This window comes from Aspergillus eucalypticola, assembly GCF_003184535.1.
Source record: "Aspergillus eucalypticola CBS 122712 chromosome Unknown BO83scaffold_40, whole genome shotgun sequence".
NCBI classification, from domain to species: Eukaryota; Fungi; Ascomycota; class Eurotiomycetes; order Eurotiales; family Aspergillaceae; genus Aspergillus; species Aspergillus eucalypticola.
The window spans coordinates 249,331-266,974 of record NW_020290314.1 but is presented as its reverse complement, the minus strand read 5'-3'; the positions used below and the strand labels follow the sequence as shown (position 1 = coordinate 266,974).

At 47.0% G+C, this 17,644-nt stretch overlaps 7 protein-coding genes across 7 annotated transcripts; 3 read left to right on the top strand and 4 right to left on the bottom strand.

Moving 5' to 3' along the window:
* Positions 1-146: 146 nt before the first annotated feature.
* Positions 147-1,737, bottom strand: BO83DRAFT_383054 (OST3/OST6 family protein). Its single transcript, XM_025532365.1, has 4 exons — positions 1,258-1,737; positions 1,105-1,202; positions 694-1,049; positions 147-616 (listed from the first exon to the last, which is right to left on the bottom strand). Exons 1-4 carry the CDS (start codon positions 1,600-1,602, stop codon positions 435-437), a joined length of 981 nt encoding a protein of 326 aa, XP_025382789.1. The 5' UTR covers positions 1,603-1,737; the 3' UTR covers positions 147-434.
* Positions 1,738-2,347: 610 nt separating this feature from the next.
* BO83DRAFT_325147 (RlmE family RNA methyltransferase) lies at positions 2,348-3,513 on the top strand (the record flags this gene model as incomplete). Its single annotated transcript, XM_025527997.1, has 6 exons — positions 2,348-2,512; positions 2,568-2,618; positions 2,689-2,715; positions 2,774-3,184; positions 3,242-3,403; positions 3,472-3,513. 6 exons carry the CDS (start codon positions 2,348-2,350, stop codon positions 3,511-3,513), a joined length of 858 nt encoding a protein of 285 aa, XP_025382788.1.
* A 320-nt stretch (positions 3,514-3,833) lies between these two features.
* Positions 3,834-6,199, bottom strand: BO83DRAFT_403548 (putative autophagy ubiquitin-activating enzyme ApgG; the record flags this gene model as incomplete). Its single annotated transcript, XM_025533630.1, has 6 exons — positions 3,834-4,205; positions 4,256-4,723; positions 4,780-4,924; positions 4,984-5,771; positions 5,827-5,935; positions 6,009-6,199. The coding sequence occupies 6 exons, from the start codon at positions 6,197-6,199 to the stop codon at positions 3,834-3,836; spliced, it is 2,073 nt and encodes a 690-aa protein (XP_025382787.1).
* A 707-nt stretch (positions 6,200-6,906) lies between these two features.
* Positions 6,907-9,315, bottom strand: BO83DRAFT_383052 (imidazoleglycerol-phosphate synthase). Its single transcript, XM_025532364.1, has 3 exons — positions 9,028-9,315; positions 7,521-8,969; positions 6,907-7,441 (listed from the first exon to the last, which is right to left on the bottom strand). The coding sequence occupies exons 1-3, from the start codon at positions 9,148-9,150 to the stop codon at positions 7,352-7,354; spliced, it is 1,662 nt and encodes a 553-aa protein (XP_025382786.1). The 5' UTR covers positions 9,151-9,315; the 3' UTR covers positions 6,907-7,351.
* Positions 9,316-10,243: 928 nt separating this feature from the next.
* BO83DRAFT_403545 (deoxycytidine monophosphate deaminase) lies at positions 10,244-11,636 on the bottom strand (the record flags this gene model as incomplete). Its single annotated transcript, XM_025533629.1, has 7 exons — positions 10,244-10,291; positions 10,345-10,395; positions 10,443-10,530; positions 10,586-10,718; positions 10,783-11,144; positions 11,202-11,550; positions 11,615-11,636. The coding sequence occupies 7 exons, from the start codon at positions 11,634-11,636 to the stop codon at positions 10,244-10,246; spliced, it is 1,053 nt and encodes a 350-aa protein (XP_025382785.1).
* Positions 11,637-13,371: 1,735 nt separating this feature from the next.
* BO83DRAFT_393727 (cleavage polyadenylation factor subunit MPE1) lies at positions 13,372-15,478 on the top strand (the record flags this gene model as incomplete). Its single annotated transcript, XM_025532989.1, has 4 exons — positions 13,372-13,543; positions 13,692-13,980; positions 14,060-14,151; positions 14,214-15,478. 4 exons carry the CDS (start codon positions 13,372-13,374, stop codon positions 15,476-15,478), a joined length of 1,818 nt encoding a protein of 605 aa, XP_025382784.1.
* An 877-nt stretch (positions 15,479-16,355) lies between these two features.
* BO83DRAFT_458072 (ornithine decarboxylase antizyme) lies at positions 16,356-17,517 on the top strand (the record flags this gene model as incomplete). Its single annotated transcript, XM_025537122.1, has 3 exons — positions 16,356-16,769; positions 16,815-17,218; positions 17,307-17,517. Coding segments are annotated over exons 1-3 (618 nt in total), but the record flags the coding sequence as incomplete, so codon positions are not given.
* Between the last annotated feature and the right edge of the window lie 127 nt (positions 17,518-17,644).

Sequence of the window (17,644 nt, the reverse complement as noted above, 5' to 3'; positions counted from 1 at the left end):
GTGTGAGCATGCCGCTACTACACTGGGCTCAGCAATGTCACGATAACCTTTGAAACCTCAGACTCGCTTGCAATGAAATTGCAGATGAGTCACTGTAGACCCGGCCTTTAGAGCATACGATTGATGCCAATTTAACAATAATACTCTCGAGATAACTAATTTGCTGCCCTTTTCACCATTATAGTTCACCACATCAGCCGGCTAATATGGAAATTTATGCTGAATACAGGGTTCCTAGCTGGTCACGTTTGAAAGAAGAGTTGTTCCGCCATGTACTATATAGTAAATACACGATAACGGAGGAGCTGGACGAAGAAAAGCAGTTCAAAAAGTAGTACACAGCTACTACCCGAGAATAACCGCTAACGCGCAGCAAATGTGCTCACACCTGGTCGGATGGAAAGCTCATGTTGATAATATACATCGGAAATCCTTTAGAATGGCGGAAGGAAAAACGGGTATCCTCCATTCTTCGTCTTGAACACACTCAGAAGGAAGCTGTACATACCAAGAAGTACGGAACCCCAGATGATCACAGCTACCTGCTGTGCCTTGTTGTCTGCGATACGGGGCACCTTCATTGCCAGGGCAATTGTTGCAAAAGACAGGACGGCATCTGACGACACGATTAGCAAATTGGCATCAGATCCACATATGAGATAAGATGTATGCAGGTAATTGAGAGCGACATACAAATGGCAGCAACAATCTGCGTCTCCATGCCGAACTGGTTTGAAAAACCACCAGCGAAGTAACTAATACCCCCTCTACCGTCTCCGGCAACATATGGCACTTTGCGAATATGATTGAACATGTGGCCACTTGTGAATAGGAGGATGGCAATCAGGCTGAAAGCAGCCCACAAGTTCCGGTTGCGAACAATGGGAAGAACATAGGGTGACAAAACCGTGAAAAGCGTCACAGCACCCATCAAAATGGTTATGCCGGAGACAAGTCGCATGTAGTTGATCGGACGAACAAGTGGCGGCTTCGGGCCCTCTGGAAGCTGACGGTTCATCCATGTATATAGCTGTTCAGCAGAAATCGGGCTGTAGGTCGAAATCAGTGATAATCAATTGACTAAAAGATTCAGTGTATAGTTACCCGCTGAAGTCGAATCGCAGGGGTGCGTCATCAATCTTGGCGAAGGGGCCAACGGTAGGAGGAAAGACCAGGAGGACAGGCGCAGTTTGGAGCATCAACTACTCAATGTCAGCTAAGATTATTAGATTGCTAGGCCATGTTTTTGCTAAATACCTTTTGAAAGGTGCCTTTTCCATCGGAAAAGTCAAGGGTACCAAAGAGCATTTGAAGTCCATCGGGCTTGGAACCTTTGTTCCAGCTTCGTGCTATGAGCTCCCATTCAGGTTGAAACTCGCGACAAAGGATACACCCATAGCGAGCATCCGCGGCTGTCAAAAGCACTGCAACATGATAATCGCGAGGCTTAGATGTTATGTCTTCGTACAACGAGTCGGTCAGTTCGATTGGGGCGGAGCGAGAGAGTGAACGATATCTCTCAAATCTGTCTGTGTCTGCGGCGCCGCAAGAAGCGGAAGTGACCATGCAGAGAAAAGAGACAAGAATGTTGAAGAGCTTCATTTTGGCATGACAATATAATCGTCAGTTCGTGCGGTAAAAAGGAGGCGGATCAGCAATCCGCGAAGAAATTGGCCATGTACGTAGACAGTTCATGGATGGATAGGCAGCGGAGCACTACATATCCGAGAAGCCTAGGATGATAGGTGTCCACAACGCGTACCGCTGAGCGGGTCGCTATGCGGGTACTCCATACTTCTTACTCCTTACACGGTAGCTACAAAGTAGATGGGTACAGCTACTACTGTACGGATTAAAGCAGGAGACAGCTATTTAAATCCATATTGCCGCTCGGTCGGGTGGAACAAAGTCGCTGTTCGCTACTCTTCAATAGAGTCACCCTATTAACAATCTACTGGAAGTCCATTTGAGAGCAAAAGCCTATCTATCTATCTATGATCTATCTATGATCATCCTGTTCTCAACAACCAAGTAGGGCGCCAATACAACATAATTACCCGATAGTAGTGGTTGTAGATGGTTTAGTATGCCACAAGAGTGGATGAAGGTCTATACGTCAAGGATATCTGTCTCAGCAATACAGTAGATGACTAGTTAGAGCATCCTATGTTCACTAAATAATAGTCACTGATTTGTGGTACTGTGCCAGCCAGTATCGATGATGAATGGCAGTAACACCGAGTCCCGCCCAATCTACCACTTCAGCGCTCCGGCATCCTTCCGCACATCACTCATTTTTATTCCATCCAAGTTTGCCAATGTTGCAACCATGCTACTCTTTCCATCTATGAAGTGTTCGCCTGCAACACAGGGCATTGGCCTACTTAATTTTCAGATCCTGAAGCGATTTTCATCCTCAAAACGATGGCAAGCCCGTCAGCTCAAGGACCGTTTCACAAGGGAAGCAGCAGTGCAGGGCCTGAAAAGCCGCGCGGCTTTCAAGCTCCTTCAAGTACTTAACCAACATGACCCGCCATCCTATACATCCTGATAATTTCTTTGAATAGATAGACGAGAAATACCACATATTTGAGAGCGGACAAACGGTTGTTGATTTAGTATGATAGCCACAATCAAGATGCCTCAACTCGGGCCATGTTGATTGACAGTATGATCCATCCAATTTAGGGTTATGCTCCTGGCTCTTGGTCCCAAGTGTGTTAGGTGCAGAGTGAAGTCTAAGCCAATTGCACCTTGGCTAACACTACACCAGGTAGCAGTAGCTAGAACGCAACCACACGGCCGCGTCCTCGGCGTTGACATTATCCCGGCCCAGCCCCCTAAAGGAGTATCTACGATTCAAGGCAACTTCCTCGACCCGAATATCCAGGCCTATGTTCGAGAATTTGTGCGCGACGCCAATAGGGGTAGGCCATACCCTCCAAGTACGATCTTGGATGCCGATTACGATGACACGCAGCTCAAATCGGGGGAGAACGCGAGCTCTGATAAGCAAACAGATCCCAAGCAATGGGATTGCAAATACTCGGTAGATGTTGTCCTAAGCGATATGTCCGCTCCCTGGTTCCAAACGACAGGGTTTGGGAAAAGAAGTCTAAGTGATCCGTATAACAGGATGATGAACACAAGCGGTATTAGTTTTAAAGACCATGCGGGTAGTATGGTAAGTTGCTGAGCTTGCCCTATGCTTCGATGGTTTCCCTCAGCTGATGGATGATAGGATCTTTGCCACGCAGCTTTACAGTTCAGCCAAGAAGTTCTCCGCACTGGAGGGCATTTCGTCTGCAAATTCTACCAAGGAGCCGAAGATAAGGCCCTAGAGGAACAGCTCAGGGAACTATTTCGGAAAGTCCATCGCCTTAAACCGGAATCGTCGCGCAATGTAAGCATTCACTCACCTCGTCAAACACAGCATTAAACAGGCCTTCAGGGTTCTGAACATCTGCACAGGAATCCAAAGAATCTTTTTTCATTGGTCTCAGTCGAAAATAGTACCCTGAATAAGGGATCCTGCGGCAATTGATAAAACATGGTATGATGAGGTGCTGAAATTTCATGGCATTTGCAAACTAACATGCGCCCCCTCACCCCCGCCGCTTCCTTAGCATCAAGCCGGGCTCAATTATATCTCCTCTGCTGATTCGGAGTCCTCATCCCATTCTACATCAGCAAGTGAAGCCTCTGCTGTAGCATGCACCTTGGGATAGTGTCAGTAGATTTCTTGAACCCGAAAAGACAGGGAAATTTGGAGGTGGCTAGAGATCGCATAACATAGAACAAGGAAAAAAGGAAGGCGCAATGAAGATAATGGACTAACGAACCTCCTTGAGACCGCTCAGTTCTTCAACGTATCCAGGCTCATTCAAAGCCCTCAGAACGAAATTCCAACCATCCTCCTTATAAGCGCGGGTGATGTTATCTGAACAAGCGCTGCAGTGTTTGTAGCTTCTGCCTGTGACTGAAATATTTTCGAATGTCGCAAGGAATCCCCTGACTTGATGTGGCACGAGCCCCAGTGGATGGTCTCCTCGATCATCACTGCGCGAGGTCGGGGCCGGTGCTGCAGCACCCAGGGGATGTTGAAGAAGGGAAACAAGCAACTCTACCAGCAAAGCCGAAGCTATAGCCGCCACACCAGGCCGAGTAACGGTGCACTGCTGATCAAGTGTTTGATCTTTGACAGACTTTCCAACTCTTAGCATAGTGATCTATAAGCCGGATTGGTTTTACTTACGTTCATCGGTGCAACGACATCGTTGCAAAAGTAGCACCCGAGTTCTGCTGATGGCTCTGTAATCGCTTTAATCCCATGCCGCATGACCACATACGAATCGAAACCGAGAGCCGCATTCATAACTATCTTGCCAGCCGCCTTCCCCATGACAGTTGGCAGCCAGCGTGCTTCGCGCGTATCCATTAGGAGAAAAATGGCATCATGCTCTTCAACAAGTCTCTGGAGTACATCAAACTCCGCCCGAGACTTTTCAGCATCAATGACAGGATGTCCAGCCATGGGTACAGAGAGGACATGGCCCGTAGAGTTGACTCCCGGGTATATCTCCATCAGGGCCTGAGACGCTCGAAGAGCCTTCTTCACCCCGCCGTCTATACAATCGACAAAATTGTAAAGTGGTTGCCTCACAGGGTTAGAGAACGATACGGACCCATTATCCACGAAGGTGATTTTAGACACCCCCCAGCCCTATTCTCATTATCAGATGCCGATACATAGACTCAGATCTCCTACGGTTTCCATACCATCAAATTCCTCGCAACATAGCTCCCAAGGGTTCCTGCCCCCAATAGGAGGCACTTGGTGCGCTTGATCTTATCAAGGTCAAGACTAGGGCTGATACGCCATTTCATGAGTTTCAGGTTTAGATCGACCGACTGGTCGGCTAGTCTGAGGATTGTATCAGTATATGATACAAGAGTCTCAATAAAAAAAGATGGTGTCCCTACCTCTTAGGATCCAAGTACTCTGTGAGGTCGACGAAGCGACCTGTCAATTTACCAGCTGGATTACGCTCCCAGCCGGTCACCTTCGGCATGTTTTTGGTCAAATTTTGCGACTCTGCAGTAGCCGCTGCTTGCATGTCATCCGATTGCAGAGTCAACACTGTGCTTTTGTAATGACCGCGGCTGGGATGCGGCTGCATGTCACGGTATCTCAGTACCTGGATCTTATTGAGTCCCCACCGTCGTTTTACAAGTACCAGAAGGTTTCTCAGCATCCATCCGGGTGCATCCTCATAGTTTGAAGGATCAGCGAAACAGACAAAGCAGTCTTCAAATCTCGCACCTCTGAAAAAGCCATCCTCGTAGGCTAGGAGAGGAGCAATCCTCCACCGTGGGCCATCGTGATTAATTGATTCCGTAAACCCGTCGGTAACTTCTGAGCTGCTTTCGAACACTGTTCCATTTCTGGCACCATGAAGTCTCCTGGCCAAGAAGAACCCTCGCTGGCGGTCTTCTACACTGTAGCTCCACGTCTTGACCGTCTCCACGAGGTTTGATAATTCAGCATCTTCTAGACCCCTAGCCGGTGACACCGCTCCTCTAGTTTGACAGGAGTTGACATTTTCCTCGGTCCTCTCAAGAAGGGCCCAGGAAGGGCTCGAGTGCAGTGCCGGGAATGCGAACCAATAGTGAAATTTGTATTTCTTTAGATCCGCGTACGACAAAATAAAGAATGACGCAAGCAAGGAGGGGCACGAATAAATAGTGCCATCGCATATGGCATCCCAGACCTAGTATGTCTACAAGTCAGTATGATCCTGGTTGATTCATAAGTGCGTGCCTAACCGTTTTCGCGGACTGCTGGAGAATATGTGCCTTATCGATGTTTGTATACTCCTCGAGTGTATTGACATTCTTTATCAATCCTTCAGCTCGATAAAACCCAGCCGGTGTCCTGGTAGCCAGGCAGCTTGTCAATATATATTATTGTTCGTAAACACCCAGACCCGTAGTAGATCATAACTCACTCATCTGTTGTCAGGGCGTTCCCATGTATCTGCATTCGACAGGAGGCATTAGGAAGGTCTGTAGATCGAACCTCATAGAGACCTTGCACTTTACGGGCAGCATCGTCAAGCTTGTCGTGATTAATCTTAAGCGAGGATAAAGCCGTATAGAATGGGAACTCTATATCGGAAGCGAACGGAGTGTAGCGCATTGTTGAGCTCATCTCCTTTTAAAGTAGGGTATGACGTTGTTGCGTTCCTCGAGAATAGAGGAGCTATGAAAGTAGGACCATATTCCACGGTGCGTGAACTGATCTTAAGAGTGTGGCGGACTCAGAACAGCGTCCGCAAAATTACAGTGCTTTCGCTATATACTCGAAATATTGTAGGGGTGAGGGGACCTTAAGCGTGTCTGCTGGGGAAGAGGGGGTGATCTATCTATCTGTGGTGGGGCAAGAAGTCACAGGGTATAGTCATTAGTAACTTAGTTGACTACCCCACCCTTGGGATTAAGATACATACGTTCTAGCCTTGGTACGGCCTGTTGTATTTGATTTTGGGGGTTTGCGCTCCGCTACCTTAAAAGCTACCAAGAACTTATTACTTGTGTAGTGAGGTACATGATACAGTGTTCCTCAGTACTACATCGTAATATACATGTGTCGCTACGCAGGGGTTCTACTATATTTTGCTGCAGGAACCTCAATGGTATCAACCCTGTCTCACATCAAAAGTATATTGGCATGCAAAACACCTCTGGCGGTGGTTTCTACAAAATTCCCTAAGACAATATCATAGTGACCACGTGTAGACTTCATATGAAATATTCGCTTTTTGTGACATTACTCGAAAATTGAGACGTCCCGGACTTTCGCTAACTACGTCATCAGTTGCCCATGGACGTTCCTGACCACTGGCCTTATTTAAACAGATTCACTTTCATTATAGAGGTCTCACAGATAAGATGTGGAAGGATAAATGCATATTTACAGAGATCCGTATGAGGACTAGCGGATGTGAGCCTTGTGACGCAAGGCCGCAAACTTCCCACAATGAACGCCTACCCTCCTCTGTTGGTGTAAAGACATTCGTAAAACACACATGCTAGCCAAGCGAGATAGCAGATTCAAAAACTAGTATATTCACCCACCCGTAGGTGCCGTGTACATATGCAGTTAAAGTCAGTTAAGCGGAGAGTTCAGTATTCGGATAGAGAAGTCTTCCGTCAGACGCAGGGTCCTTTCGGTATACCGAGTATGTCAGTTTATTAGAAAACAGAGCGTGCTTATGTAACTTGCAGGCTGTCTCGTGCTCCAAGAATATTGATGTGGTCAAAAGTCTCATGATGAGTTAGAAACATAACTCTAGTTGCCCACTTCAGGCCTGCGGACAAGGAATCCTCCATTGTCCAAGTGACGTTTGACATCGCTGACAGTATATTCACCTCGGTGGAACTGTAAAAGGGTGGATAAAAAATCAGTCACCAGGACAGGACGGGTTCTCGTAAGGGTTGAACGGAATACTACTACTTACCATGCCAGCGCCTAGGGCAGCATCAGTCGTAGTATTTTGGAAGACTTCTGCAAAATGTTCGGGTTTTCCAGCACCACTGGAGGCGATTACTGGTATCTTAATAGCGGCTTTCACGTCATTGATCAATTCCAGATCAAATCCGCTGTTGCTTCCGTCCTTGTCGATGCAATTTAGCAAAAGTTCACCGGCACCCATTGCTTCGACCGCCTTCGCTAGTTGTCGGACGTCGAGGTCTCGCGACTCTCTGCCACCTTTAATGGTACACTGGTACCAGCAAAATGCCTGACCGGCGGCATTTGGGTACTTTGTCCGGATTGTATGATGGTTGGTATCCTCTGGGCCGTCCACATAGACACGTTTAGGATCCACACTCACGACCACAGCCTGGTTACCATATGCTTTGGATATAGATTCTATAGCCGTCTTGCCTGTCAGCTTTTCGCCTCCTTCATAATATTCCTCTGCTGCGATAACAGCATCCGAACCAATGCTGACTTTGTCAGCACCGGATTTGAAATACATCGTCGCAACATCAAGAGCTGAGACGTGAGTGCCATCTGTATCAATAGTGTCCTTGATACCGCCCCCGATAGTCAGCGGCACGAAAACAGTTTCTGAAGTCCTCCTGAGGATTTCCAGCATGGGAGCATCTGCAACAGGACAATTTCTGAAGGAAGTGATGTTCAAGAACGTGACCTCATCAGCTCCTTGCTCGTAGTACTTCTTGGCCATGTCCACGGGCTTCCCCAAGTTTCTGACTTGGCCTCCTGTATCCACCCCATCCTTTTCACGGACATCATACTGATCTCCTTTCGTGACGACGAGGTCACCAGAATCATTGGTGCGCACATCAAGACAGGCAATGATTCTACGTGTCAGCCCATCTTTCTTGTCCAAGGAGAGCGACGCTTGCGGGGTAAGCGTTTGGAAGCGATCACCATTTAGGAAGGCGCTAATAGTCCGTAACCCAGCCTGGCCACTTTTCTCCGGGTGAAATTGAGTCGCGAAAATATTCTCTCGCGCAATAGCACCGATAAACTCTTCTTCGCCGTAAGTAGCTGTGGCGACTGACCAGCCGTCCTTCTCAAGGAGCCCTGGGGTGTAAAGAGCTGCGTAAGAGTGGACATAGTAGTATTTGCTGTTTGGGCTTAATCCGTAGAAGCTCCGATTCTCTGCAGACTCAAGCTTGGTGTCTATAGCAGAGTTCCAGCCTATGTGTGGTACACTCTTAGTGTCGGGATTGAATTTCTGCATCCGCATCGGAATCAATCCCAGCCCCGGAACATGGGAGTCCTCCTCAGACCCTTCAAAAAGTGATTGCAGACCAACGCAAATCCCCATGAATGGCTTTCCAGAAGCTATGTGTTGCCTGATAGGATCCAAGAAGCCTCCCTCTGATAGTTGAGATAAGCAATGGCCGAAATGACCGACACCTGGTAGGATGAGTTTCTGCCAAATAGTCAGCGCTACACTGAAAAAAAAAAGTATGTACCATCATCCTGGTTACCTCCGCATTCTTCAAATCACTTGGAGACTTAATCCATTCCACCTCGTAGCCGACTTTGTTGATCGCATTGACCAGGGAGCGGACATTTCCGGCGACGTAATCTAGCAGATGTACTGTAGGCATCGTGGCATGCGTTCTATCAATGTCTTATGTAAGTCTAAAAACGATGAGCATAAGTATAGGTCTTCGCTGATTTGAAGGCCAATATTCCTGCGGCCACTCCCAGCAGTAGGTCTTCGAAATTATTGCCTTGACAATAGGAGAAGTTGCAATTTGACTTGGGAAGATTGTTCTTCTTCACCCCACCATGGCTGGCGATGCCGGGCTGAGTCATTCGCAACAACCCACTTTTGAGTTACGTTAATCCAGTAGGTAAGTATGTCTCCAATTGTGATCTCGATCTCCACTAATACCATGTGTACGTTCATTCCTCCTATCCTCTATCTTGCTCTTCCTTCCTTCTTATGACTCTCTTGCCCATATGTGCCCCTCTCAAAGTAGTTTGTAGTTTTACTTCTAATCCCTAGTTCACTTTTCTTTCACTCCCTAAACCCTATTCGCATGTTCGGTTTTTGGTACCGATTAATACATTATTGCCGGTAAATCGGAGGGTGGGACCTGATGAACGTTGACCGCCTTTGCTATGAGCATTGAAAGAAAGCCTGAATCACCACTTAGTCTATACCCCTCCTCCCCGCGTTGTATGTTTCCGTAGTACCTATAAGCACATACCAGTGGTTACTTACTCCTAAGCCGAGTTGGCGCCTTGACCTCTGAGCAGCCGCCAGTTTGCTTATGATATTTCCTTGTTCTACTACGACATGCACCGAACAGGAGCATCGTGGGGATTTTCGTGTTATACCAGGTGACTACGGAGCACAGTACGTAAAGAAACAACCGGAGGATGACTGTATGTTAAGCCCAAACATCTTCGCTATCGCGTCGCTGGGAGTACGGCGATACCTGAACTCCATCGGAGCCGGACGCAGATATAGCCGGCAATCTACATGTATTCGCTGCATAGCTTCTTAGTACTGCAGGTGGACATGTGCTAAAGCGGGACAGAGTCTGAAATATGAGTTCCAATACACTCATAATCAGCTCATCTCCGGACTTGTTAAGTTCCATGATTTAGGAGTATGCAATTTGGAGAGATAATCAAGATTATACTCGAATCTATTCGTCCGAGTAGCACCCATATCAGGGCCGTACAAACCTATTTAGTACCCCCAGAGTTCTCAAGATAAATGAGCCCCTTTCGAGGCTGCCAACAATATATTAGCGATGACTGGTGAAGTGCCAAGGGAGTGCCCGTACCGGAGAGAATTGCCTAAGTTTTACCCCGGCCGCTTTTAGAATAGCAGCGCTCTTATCTGGTCAGCAAAATGACAAAGTGTGGACAGCAAAGGACATACATCGTTATCCATATTATACCCTTGCGAGTATACGACTTCTGTTATCCCAACTTGTGTAATTTTGACGGTACATGTCAAGCAAGGGCACCTAACCGGCTTAAGCAATGTGCTGTGCATCTTCAGAAGTTCGGGGATTGACGTACGTGTCACAATAGAGTATTGCACCCTCTCGTATGCGCTCTCTTCCGGCCTCCAGCAACGCATTCTCTTCGGCATGGAGGCAGAGGCATGTTGATAAACCCACACCTCCACCCTCACCACGGTTGCACCTTGGACCTAGTCATAGTAAGTGCCTGTACATTCAATCAATAGTACAATGTGTAATCTTTAGGTTTCGTACAGCCGCCCTCATTGCAATTTCTAATGTGCCTGGGGGTTCCATTATACCCTGTGCTTATGACACGACGATCACGGACAAGCACGCAGCCCACCCTTCGCTTCATGCAGTTACTTCGCTGAGCGGCTAAAGATGCCAGCTCCATGAAATACTGATCCCAATTAGGCCGTAACCGCTCCTCGTCGGCAAGATTGAGGGCTTTGAGAGCCGCATGCAGTTCATCAAATGAAGAAGAGGAATTGAACAGCCGTACTTGTGCCCGATCAGTGAGGTATGCGCGTCCAACATTTTTGTCGTAGAGATGTCTGTCATTCCATAATACAAATTTCTCCAAAGGCGGTGGTTCGACCAGTCTATCCCGGCATCTACAGATGGTGCGTTAGCTTAGCTACGATGCTCGTAAGGTTATCAGGGATCCAGACCTGTCCACAAATCGCTTCCATCTCAAGCTCACCGGCGCATCAACGCTAACTAGAAGGAAGAAGGGGCGTTGAAAGAAACGGTCTAAGATAGTGACATCCCAGATGTCTGTTGTAACCCAATGTTCTTGCCATCGTTTGGTTACGAAGTCTAAGAGGGCTTTAGAGTCCTCAAATATAAGGTGCGGTGGCGGACTACTTTCATCCTCTGCAGACTCCAGTGCCTGTAATTGGCGATCGCCGTCGGCTTCATCAGTTACTCGAAGGGAGCTGACATCTTTCAATTTGAGAAGTCGAAAGCCCTCCTTCTGTATCAGATAATCTGCGACAGCATGCTTTCCAGAACATATGGCTTTGCCGCATAGTATTAGCATACATTGAAGACACCAAGACACGCTGCTTGATAAGATGCTAACCTCCGCATAGGCCTATCAACATGATTACCTGCTTGGTAAAGCCAGTGTAAAGGTCAAAGGCAGGAAGAATGGATAAGCGCGCGTCCCCGAGTTTGGGGAAGAGGGGCTGGATCCTGGGTTGGACAGGAGGGCATGCAGAGGTCGGATTAAGCTGGGCGAATTGAATAAGTAGGGAATTTTTCACATGTACATCTAGGCACCAGGTACGGGGTGCCAGGAACATGTAACTTATTAACGGATTGATACACACATAGATAATTACCCGCTCACCTGGCCCCCACTTTCGCTCAATGATTTTGAGCAAACTGCGGGCCATACGAAAGTAAGCTTGAAACAGTAGCGGCTCTAGTAGGCCAACTGGCAGAAATTGCTCCAAGACATGGGAAAACTGTAGTTTCTGGCCAGTAATGATTTCATTCAGGCCTTTGCTATGCACCTCCGTAGAGCTCTTGTTAATTATCCAATTATTGGTTACCTGGTAGTCACTGCATTCACTCTTATAAACAACTTCATAGATTTGATGCATGGCAGGCTGGATTCAATGAAGAAAGCGCACACTTTCCCTCGGAAACCTATTTAATACGAGGTTCCTGTAGTATTTAGTACGTATTAAGTTGTGTTATAAGCCGTGGCTGATTCTGGCACCTAGTTATCTATCTATACGCGGAATGCCAAGTTTTTCTACTGAAAAGAAAAGGTAAATGCTAACTAACTACTTATCTACATTGCTGGCCCTTATACTTTTAGCGCATTTCCGTTCGGCAACGGTGCTTCTTAGAGCTATCGCCCTTTAGGAAGTTTGCAATACATACGTTCAATTTACTTATTGACCATCAAAAAGCACGTACCAGAAGATTATATCAGTACTATGATTTAGGAAAGTCAAACTATCTCTACGGAGATAAGCAGGCAACCTATACTTTCCACATCTGGCATAAAGTCACGTGACTGAATGCGCTAGCTCGCCACCACGAAGACTGTTCCCGAGTCGCTCTCCAGGCTTTGATCATACCCTTGCACATGTCCTGGAGAATGCACTGATTGTTTAAGATTGCCTTGTTTCTACCCAGTTGCTTTCCCTCAACTTATATGGCTCTTTCCCCTTGAATTTATATTGGTCAATTCAACTGTGACGCCGTTGTCTCCCGCACCCAAACCTGCACGCATATCTCTCTTTCAAACGCCCTCTTACCTTCGCTGCGTCTTTGCTTCCCCAAGTCTCGTCCACTTTGGTCGTATATACTATTCCATGCCTTGATTGCCTAAAGCTTGTGGAAGTGCCCCAAGGCTGTTCTCAACGAAGATTACATGAACTCATATCTCTTGAGCTCGGTCGCAAGCGCGAATTAGATGGGTTGCGGCGTCTGATGCTGCTTGTTATACTGGCAAGGCCCGCGGAGCTTTTTATAACTCACATTATCTTACTGCAGACTAGTTGGCTTCGTCTCTGTATCCACCGGACCTTACATCTTGTTTGTATGCAGTGATTCGAACACTTGCCGCGCAGCACTCAAGACGCTTCTTCAAACTACTGAGTTCGAGCAAAGCCCTCGATAGATACTGGGTTTACGATCTCTAAGCATTTGAGACAGGAGTGAGGCTATACGTCATACTGTCATCTGCAATTTGCCAACCGTTCCGATTGTTGCTTGTTATCATTTGTCTGCCTTTGTTCTCGTGTATCTCTTGTGAAAGTGGCACCCCTCTATTGATCTAATTACATTCGCAACACCATCATTGACGTGCAATTGAATACAATGTCATCCTCTGTTCACTTCAAGTTCAAGTCTCAAAAGGAGCCTTCAAGGGTGACTTTTGATGGCACCGGTATCTCTGTCTTCGAATTGAAAAGAGAAATTATCAATCAGAGTAGACTGGGTGACGGGACTGACTTTGAGCTGTCTATCTACAATGAAGATACTAAAGAAGGTTAGTAGCTTCTGGAAACTGATTGCCTTGGTTTTACCGTTCATATCCACCTTGGTCCGCCCAACCCGTATGGCAAAGCGAGAACAGGTCGTGGTTGAAGATAAGAGAAAAGATTCTTGGGGACTGACCGTTTGTTTTTATGAGACAGAATACGACGATGACACCAGCATAATACCGCGTTCTACGTCCGTCATCGCTCGGAGATTGCCTGCATCACGCCCAGGGAAGGGTGGTGCTGCTCGTTATGTTTCCGGGAAAATGCCAGTCAATGCGCGCAGTGCCCCCCGTAATGAACAATTTCCCTTGACTCGAGCATCTCCCAATACTAGCAACGGTGTTTTAGAGCTCAACAATGCCCAGACGGAGGAAGAGAAGATCAATGCACTGTTCAATTTGCAAGCAAATCAATGGAAAGAACAGCAGCAGGAAATGGCAAAGTAAGTGTGTCTATATGTAGTAAGACTTATTTTTCTTTTTTTCTCCTCTACTGGTACTGACAATTCGTCTCCCGAATAGCGCTACCCCTGTTCCATTTGGCCGTGGAAGGGGCAGACCTGTGAATGTTCCTGATCACCCCCCTCCCCCCGGCTACTTATGTTACCGCTGTCGTGAGAAAGGCAAGCTGTTCTAATATGATCATTGAAAGCTAAAACTAACGGTGTATTATCAGGACACTGGATCCAAGCTTGCCCCACAAATAATGACCCCAAATTTGATGGGAAGTATAGAGTAAAACGATCAACCGGTATACCCCGTTCATTACAAACGAAGGTCGAAAAGCCGGAATCCCTCACCCTGGACGGCTCAAACGAGGATCCGAGGAACACAGGTGTCATGGTTAATGCCGACGGCGATTTCGTCATAGCGAAGCCTGACAAGGCAGCCTGGGAATTATACCAGGAAAAAGCCAAAGCCTCCGCAGCAGCCGCAGCAGAAGCAGCAGCAGCAGAGTACAGCAAAGAACTGCAAGCACGTGGTTTAGAGTGTCCGATTGACAAGCGAATGTTTTTAGAGCCCACTAGAACTCCGTGCTGTCAAAGGACATACTGCAATGATTGTATTACCAATGCATTAATCGAGAGCGATTTTGTATGCCCTGGCTGTGGAACGGAGGGAGTATTACTCGATAATCTTACTGTTGATGATGAGGCTATCTGCAAGATCAAAGAGTACGAAGCTGAAAAAGCGGATTCGAAGAAAGAGAAGGACAAGCAGCAGGCAAATGACAATGGTCCCGGTATTGACAAATCAGCCATGCAAGGCAAAGGGCCTGTTGCAAATACGGAGTCTTCGCCACCAATTCCGCCTAGTCAACCAGCTTCGAACAAAAGACCTGCTGAAGATGAACCTCCCCGTACTGCCACTAGTGGATCAAGTCCTAGTTCGTTGTTCAAAAAGCTGAAGACAAACGACAAGGCCGATTCACAAAATACACAGGCTACTGGTCCTGTGGCCGGTTTTCCAGCTTTCCCTTTCGGCCAGCAGATGCCGTTCGGGAATTTTGGATTCATGCCGAACCAGGGGATGCCTACGATACCATTGTCTGATCCTATGAACTCTATGGGTGTTCCTTCGTCTGGTGGTTTCCCACCTAACATGGATCAATCGTGGAATCCCATGAATGCTATGAGTTTTAGCCCTGCCCCAGGAATCTATGGCGACAATGTGAACAATTATGCCACACCGAACCTTTACAACGGCGTCGGAGAGCCATCTATGAACATGTTCCACATGCCTCAAATGATGGGACTTCAACCGAATCCTGGTCTTGCGCAAGGTCCCGGAATAGGTCGATTTTCAAACCAGCAGAGAACAACGTTCAGTACACCATTTGCCAGGGAAGAAGATACGGCTTATTTTCGGCAACCTGTTAATCCACAACGGCACCAAGCGAGACACAGGAGGATACGACCAAGTGACTATCGAGAGCTCTGAGGTGGTAGAGAAAAGTCACTTCGACGTGTCCGCGGTTGTTAGGTCTCAGGTCTCCCTTTTTCCGATATGTCTTGCTGTTCACCCCGTCATTCTCTATTCTTTTCATGTTCATCGGCGTTCATAGCTGCTACTTGATTCATTGTCATGTGGGCATGTGCATGTTGCAGGCTTTGCCCCCTTGAAATTTGCACAGTGTTGGAGTTGCAAGGAGATGGTTCCGGCTCTAACGGGCTTGTTATTTGAAGGTGCAATTGAATGTACACAATGTAATATTAGCGCCACATTAAGCAACTTGCCAAATGAAAGGTCTAGCGACTACCGATGCATTTATTAGTTGCAAAGTGGTCGTAGATAGTAGTAATCTTCATGAGGCCGGTCTGAGATCAAAGCCGCTCCGCCATTGGGAATCCACATATGGGAATTGCCTTCGTGAAATCAAGATATAACATCCATCAAAACTAGAGCTTTATTAGAATGACATGCAAATTTCGATACATTACAGTGTTTAGGGGGCCTATCAGACACTCATGTGTATATGATTGTCAGTGGGCAAAGGTATCCGTCGTTATCTACATGCATAACCACCTGAGGATCCTGCGAAGTACCACATAGACCACCTCGCACATGTGAATTCCTATGTAAAGTTACGTCTCTCTAAGCAGCAGATATGTAGAGGTTATTAAGTCAGCATTGGGCATCTGATCAGATGACAAGAGTAAACTCAACTAGTTAGTTGGTTAACTAAAAAAGCTATAGATAACTACCAGGCACGCAATAACTTAAGTTAGTTAGTTATGTTCCGGCCTGACTAATGGAGCCCCACATGTCATGTTAGTACTCCGTAGTAACTAGTCCCAGGAATCCACGGGAGACCACCCCAGTTTATCCCATCCCTACTTAATTACCATCCAACCTCTAGTACACCTGCACCACCTTTCCGCATCGGTTGTTATTGCATCCTAACATTATCGCAGCTGTCAGAAAGTTATTACAAGATACCTACCCAGTGGGCCCGAAATCTTATACGTATTCTCAAGCCGCGCCCACCTGTCCCGAAAGATAGCACATCTAATCTTCAACTTCTAAGATCCATCCATCATCATGGCCAAGTCATCGAATCACAACAGTAGCACCCGAAATCAGTTGCAGTGTACACTCGACAAACATCCCCAGGCTAGCGTGCTTGCCAGTTGTTACAGCGTCAAATCATCCACTTCCGTGATCGATAGTTTCCACTACTGCACTACCGCGGGGGCCGGTACGATGCCCCTTTCCGCAATCGATCATTATGGTCTAAACTTCATAACTACCTGCTAACTTCTGATCATCTTTTTAGGGACACAGTGGTATCCCTGAGGTCCCTTCGGGGTCAAAGACATCTCCAAGTCCTCCCTTTGGACTCTCCATCGCTCCAGGCATGGGGGTTAGTTGGCCGGGCAATATATTACCGGAATATAAAGGGGAGGCAATGCATACTATCCCGGAAGAGTGTGAGAGGCTCTTCTGTGACACATTGTCTGCGATCTTTCTTGGTGAGAGGAGCTTCGCTGGACAAGAGTCACTTGGGGTAGGTGCGTCTCAAAGCCGGCCGAACAATAGTATGCCGATTGAACAGTGGTTTGAGCTGTTGGATTACACCAGCGACACTATACACCGTGGTTTTGTAACCAATGCGAGCGGCGAACCGACCTTGTTTGTTTTCCTTGCAGAGAACGCACTCGGTCACGGACTGAAAACAGGGTATGTGCACCAATGTTCTCGTCTAAATGTAGACGAGGTATAAACCCGTGGATATCACTAACATACTGTCGTGTTTGTTCCCCATAAGGTTAATTGCCCTGTTTGAACTTGCTAATATATCTGCTTTTGGGTGCCCCCGAATTGTGGCATGTGTACCCCGTTCGCACGATGCAGTTGAACTAGAAGCTGTACGGAACCTCGGTTGGTGCGGATTCAGTTTGACTACTTTGCAACCGTGGAGTGGTGCAAGAGACGTCGAACGCTCGCTTAGCACTAAATGGCTTTTCTTGGATGCGGAGGTTTAGCTGTAGGCAACCAAACAGCTAGTTGACTTATTCTAACAAGGAGCAAAGGCCAAATGACATGAATAATTGTTATATAAGTATTGATTTTGGGTTATGCTTCCATTCCCTAGTCAGGCCGAAA

What these genes read in the sequence shown, in the direction of transcription:
- BO83DRAFT_383054 (XM_025532365.1), bottom strand. Translation starts at nt 1,602, where the DNA reads ATGAAGCTCTTCAACATTCTTGTCTCTTTTCTCTGCATGGTCACTTCC. An exon ending in GAAAAGGCACCTTTCAAAAG is followed by an intron (nt 1,203 to 1,257) that starts GTATTTAGCAAA and finishes GACATTGAGTAG; the next exon opens with TTGATGCTCCAAACTGCGCC. An exon ending in GCAGATTGTTGCTGCCATTT is followed by an intron (nt 617 to 693) that starts GTATGTCGCTCT and finishes TCGTGTCGTCAG; the next exon opens with ATGCCGTCCTGTCTTTTGCA.
- BO83DRAFT_383052 (XM_025532364.1), bottom strand. Translation starts at nt 9,150, where the DNA reads ATGCCTACAGTACATCTGCTAGATTACGTCGCCGGAAATGTCCGCTCC. An exon ending in GTGATTTGAAGAATGCGGAG is followed by an intron (nt 8,970 to 9,027) that starts GTAACCAGGATG and finishes ACTATTTGGCAG; the next exon opens with AAACTCATCCTACCAGGTGT. An exon ending in CTGCCCTAGGCGCTGGCATG is followed by an intron (nt 7,442 to 7,520) that starts GTAAGTAGTAGT and finishes ACCCTTTTACAG; the next exon opens with TTCCACCGAGGTGAATATAC.